This window comes from Helianthus annuus, chromosome 14 (assembly GCF_002127325.2).
Source record: "Helianthus annuus cultivar XRQ/B chromosome 14, HanXRQr2.0-SUNRISE, whole genome shotgun sequence".
Taxonomy (NCBI): domain Eukaryota; kingdom Viridiplantae; phylum Streptophyta; class Magnoliopsida; order Asterales; family Asteraceae; genus Helianthus; species Helianthus annuus.
Genome location: NC_035446.2, coordinates 158,465,735 through 158,470,538, shown reverse-complemented (window position 1 = coordinate 158,470,538; position 4,804 = coordinate 158,465,735). Strand labels below are relative to the sequence as shown.

At 43.2% G+C, this 4,804-nt stretch overlaps 1 protein-coding gene across 1 annotated transcript in view; it reads right to left on the bottom strand.

The window, feature by feature from the left end:
• Positions 1-1,651, bottom strand: part of LOC118486592 — a 104,620-nt gene extending 102,969 nt beyond the window's left edge. The window contains exons 1-2 of the mRNA XM_035983138.1: positions 628-1,651; positions 20-519 (exon numbers count right to left, since the gene is read on the bottom strand). Coding sequence (XP_035839031.1) covers positions 20-519; positions 628-1,651 — 1,524 coding nt within the window. The remainder of the gene's footprint in view (positions 1-19; positions 520-627) is intronic.
• Between the last annotated feature and the right edge of the window lie 3,153 nt (positions 1,652-4,804).

Here is a 4,804-nt window from a genome sequence, read left to right as displayed (position 1 = left end):
GTCTACCCAAGATAACTACCGGTTGGGTATCCTCAATACACCCAACATAGTCTACTACCAAAAAGTCAACTGGGTAGTAGCAATCATCCACCTTAACAATCACATCCTCCACCATCCCCCTTGGATGCGTGGGAGTCTGATCGGCCAATACCACGGGAGTATCAAAATTTTTTAATGGACCAAAATCGTATTGGTCATACAAACTCCCGGGTAAAATGCTCACACAAGCTCCAAGATCGAGGAGCGCCCTCTCAATTTTGAAGGTTCCAATTTGAATTGGAATAAGAGGATCTCCCGGATCTTGAGCTTTTTGAGGAAGGGCACTCGATAGAACGGCACTAACATGTGATATCAAATCAACCGGTTCGGGTAATTTGTTGTGCCGTTTTTCGATGCTTAACTCCTTTAAGCATTCCACATGAGCCGGAACCTTTTTAATGTCATCGAGTAACGGTAAATTAATTTTTGCTTGTTTAAAATTTTCCCACCTCTCATCCTTCGGTGGGTACCATTCCTCAACTTTTGATGCATTAATCGGTTTAATTTGATTTAAACAATTTTCACAAAAAGAATTTCCATTCATTTTTTCAATTTTAATTTGTGAAATCGTTTCTTGTTCATTTTTACTTTCCAACTCATCTCTTGTATTTCCCACTACACCATCAACGCATTGTGGTGGAATGCTTTCAACACTACTACAAACCTTATCATTTGAAAGAAGACTTACCGTGCTAATGTGCACATTCCTCACATTGCCCGTGCTTGAACTTTGATGCTTAGGGTTCACCGTGGTGTCACTTGGGAGCTTTCCCACGCTCCCCCTCAGTTGTGCCATTTCCTCCACAAGTTGGCCCACTTGTTTTGCTAATGCTTCATGCGATTTGTCCCGAATTTCATTCTCTTTCTTGGACTCTTGCATCATTGAAAGCATTGCATCCATCTTTGCATTCAAATCATCACCACCTCCTTGATTATTCGTCAACCCGTGACCATCTTGGTTGTAACCTCTTTGGCGAGTTTGGTGCGAATACCCGCCTTGATTTCCAGATTGGAAATTCGGATTCATTTGGTTAGAGGCATTGCCATACCTAAAGTTAGGATGGTTCCTCAACCCGGGGTGGTAAGTGTTAGAGTTCATATCATATTGCCTTCGGTCCCCATACACTTGATTCACCTCCACGGTGGCTTGACAATTCTCGTTCCGGTGACCGATGTCACCACATTCTTCACATACGCTATATTGTACCGCACCCACTTCCTTCTTCTTCATGCGGGCCAATTCCCGCTCCAACGTATCAATCCGATCCTTAGAACTTGCATCACGATCGGGCCATGACCTTGAGGTAGGGTGCTTTTTGGCTCGGTCGGCCGATTCCTTTTCCTTTGATCGTTTGCTCATCCGCTCCAAAAACTCCCAATCATCATCTTCATGGTTGCTTAGAAGGGTCCCATTGCTCGTTGATTCAAGTCGGTTCCATGTGTTGTCGTCCAAACCCCGTACAAAGCATTTGACCAATTCCCACTTTTCTATTTGATGATGTGGGCACTTTCGCATCAACTCCCTAAATCTTGTGAAGGCTTCATGCAACGGTTCGCCTGACAATTGGCGAAAAGACCTAATTTCATCACGAGCATCGTCGGTCTTTGCCATTGAATAATACTTATCCAGAAAAGCTTGTTGCATTTCTCCCCATGTGCGAATGCTATTGGCAGGAAGTGTAAGGAACCATTGCTTCGCTTTCTCTTTCAATGAAAATTGAAACAAGCGAAGTTTGACCTCCTCTAGTGCGAAGTTATGCCCCCCAATAGTGTTGCAAATGGAAGAAAACTCCGCCAAATGTGTGTACGGTTCGTCGTTAGACCTTCCATTAAAATGAGGAAGTATGTTGATGTAATGTGGTTTACAATCAAACATCCTCCTCTCACAAACGATTGGTGAATCATTTTCGGTGACCACCGGCCTAAAACGATCATTCACTCCCCGTGGAGGTTGTTGACGACGATAAGGACCATTGACTTCTTGATCATCCATTCTTCGGTTATCCCTCCTCTCATCTCGTCGATCATTCCTTCTTTCATCTCGCCTCTCATCCCTCCTCTCATCTCTTCGATCATCTCTTTGATTTCCACCTCGGTTACCCCCTTGATGACCACCTCCCACGAAACCAGGAATCCGTTTAGGGTTAGCATTGTTGTTGCTGTAAAACCCATCATTCTGGTTCCGTTGGTGATTGTTTCGTGGTTGGTGGTTATTTTCATAACCGTCATTCCGTCTATTCCCGTAACCATAATCGTCCTCCCCAACGTAGTTAGCATTTTGATACCCAAACTCTTCATCTTCGAACTCTCTTGCATTGTAGACATGGCCTCTATTAATGTATCTCCAATCTTCATCGTCATCCACTCGATCATCATAGTAACCCCCATCATCCGAATTTTCTGTGTGAATGCTTACATGTTCCGGCGATTGATAACCGGGCACACTATAAGGCTCATCATCGGGGATTGCATTTCTTAAGTCGTCGATGTTGAAAAATGGGTCTTCATTCGCGGGATTGCCGCGATCTCGATTACCTCTACGGTCGGAATTGACATTCCGATCATCAAGGTTGATAGGTAACGATGCTTGTCGGTGAAGGGGTTGTTGTTGAGGTGTTCGTTGGGTGTTGTTGGTGTTTTGGTTTCGGAAAGGTGGAGTAGGTGGTCTTGCGTTGGTGTTACCACCCGGTTGTTCTTGGGGTATAGGTTGGGTGTTTTGAGCGGGATAAAAGGTTCCTCGGGATTGGTATTGATTTGGATGGAGGTTTTGGTTGGGGTTAAAGTCTTGGTTGGAATTGTGGTTTGCCATTGAATTAGTTTCAATGGTCGGTGTGAGTGGTGGTGTTTGGTTGGTTTGATTAGAAGCAAGAGTTGCTTCTAACCGGCTTGCTAGGTTCTGTTTTGGTCAAAAATCACACAAGGATAATGTAACCAAACTTTATGAAAACGGGGTATGATGCTTGGTTAATTATGAAAGTAAAGGATCACTTTTGTGATAAAGATGCAAAGACACGATGATTTATACGAGGAAAAAGCCCTTGATCAATGAATGATCTCTGGCATAAAAAACCTCGGGTGATGGCAACTACCGATCACCAACTTCAATATAACAAAAATATGATTACAACTTTGGATGATAATGAGCTGAGTACAAGGATCACTGAGTGTCTAAGTGTATGTGAGTTGTGTCGTATGTCGTGTGTGCTCTTCCGAATGAGGAAGAATGGTATTTATACATGTGTTGGTGATCTATTTTAGGTAGCTAAACTAATATTCAGCTCATTACCCCTTTAGAAATGAGATACAATCTAGCCTAAATAGCCGCCCATAAATCAAGCCTAGTTTCCATATCCTGTGCAACGTCTTTCTGCGATTAAGCTCTTGCCATATTTGTGAAGACGCGTCCCTGGATCATGATGTCTAGAGCATATCCTGCTAGATGTTCCTGCAAAACAATATTGTATTGAGCGGAAGTAGCCGTTAGTATAAGGATCACTATAATGTCCCATGATCCTGATCCTGAAGTCCCCCTGAGGATCACTGTCTGCCATAGGAACAAGGATCACTGGTTAGGATCACTTATAAGGATCACGTATAATAAAAATCCAGCCCTAACAATTGCCCCCAAAATATAAGGAGTTAATTGTAAATAGACGAGTTATATTTTGTTTTGATCTTATCCCTAACGGGCGATTCCGAATAACTAGCCGTTACACATGGATTAGCCGTTGTGATCATTACGTCATAGATGTGACAATCCCTGCAAATCATCATTATAAATAGGAGATAGGGTTAGGATCATTCTGTATTTAAATTCGAGGTATCTTCCCTTTATAATCACTACCGAAGACTTGATCAGGTATCCTCTTCTTCTCTCTTTCCCTTCTTCCTTCTCTTTGCTCTGTTTTTTCTACTCCGTCTCTGTTTCTATTCCGTCACAAACATGTTGCTCCGGAATTCTCCACACAAGGATTCCAAGAAGGATAGTCCCCTGAAAAGCCAAGGGATCATTAAGGATTCTCCTACGGAGAGATGTTGCTTTACCGATGCTCATGTAGATAGGATTCGTCATTGCTTTCCGGCGGATGCCGTTTTCAAATCCTTCACATCCACTGCCTTGAGTGATTTTACCTCAGATACCTGGGTGATCTTTCCTGCAACTCCATTTATCATAGGATATTCGTATCCTTTTCCGGCCTTCACCCAATCTTTCTTTTCTCTGACCGGCATATCTTATATCCAAGCTATGCCGATGATCTGGAGGGTTTTGTATACCTTCGAGAGGATCATCGAGCAGGAGGGGATTGATTTAGGGATGGCAGAGCTGGCCGCACTTTATGATCTTACCACGTTTGGTTCTCATCGATATTTGTTGAAACGGAAGGCCGGGGAGGATCATCCTGTTTTGAAAGTTACCAAAAATGACACAAATTGGAAGCGTCGTTTCTTCTTCGTGAGAAGGGATTCCCTCCCTGGTGGGAATGATCTGCCCAAGGAGTGGGCTACTCATGGTAGGGTAGAGGATCCTCGAAGGATCACTATCAGTCCTGTCTTATTTGACGAAGATCACTAATATCTCTTTTCCTTTGCAGCTATTTCCATTGCTCATCTCAAGTTAACCCCTGCTGCAAGAGAAAGAGTTTTAGCTTTTAAAAGGCTAAACCCTGAGGCCAGAAGTTTTCAAGTCACCACCCGAGATTCACAAGAAGTATCTTCCGCGTCTGTCACAATGTCAAGTAAGTATTGTTTTGGTCAAAAATCACAC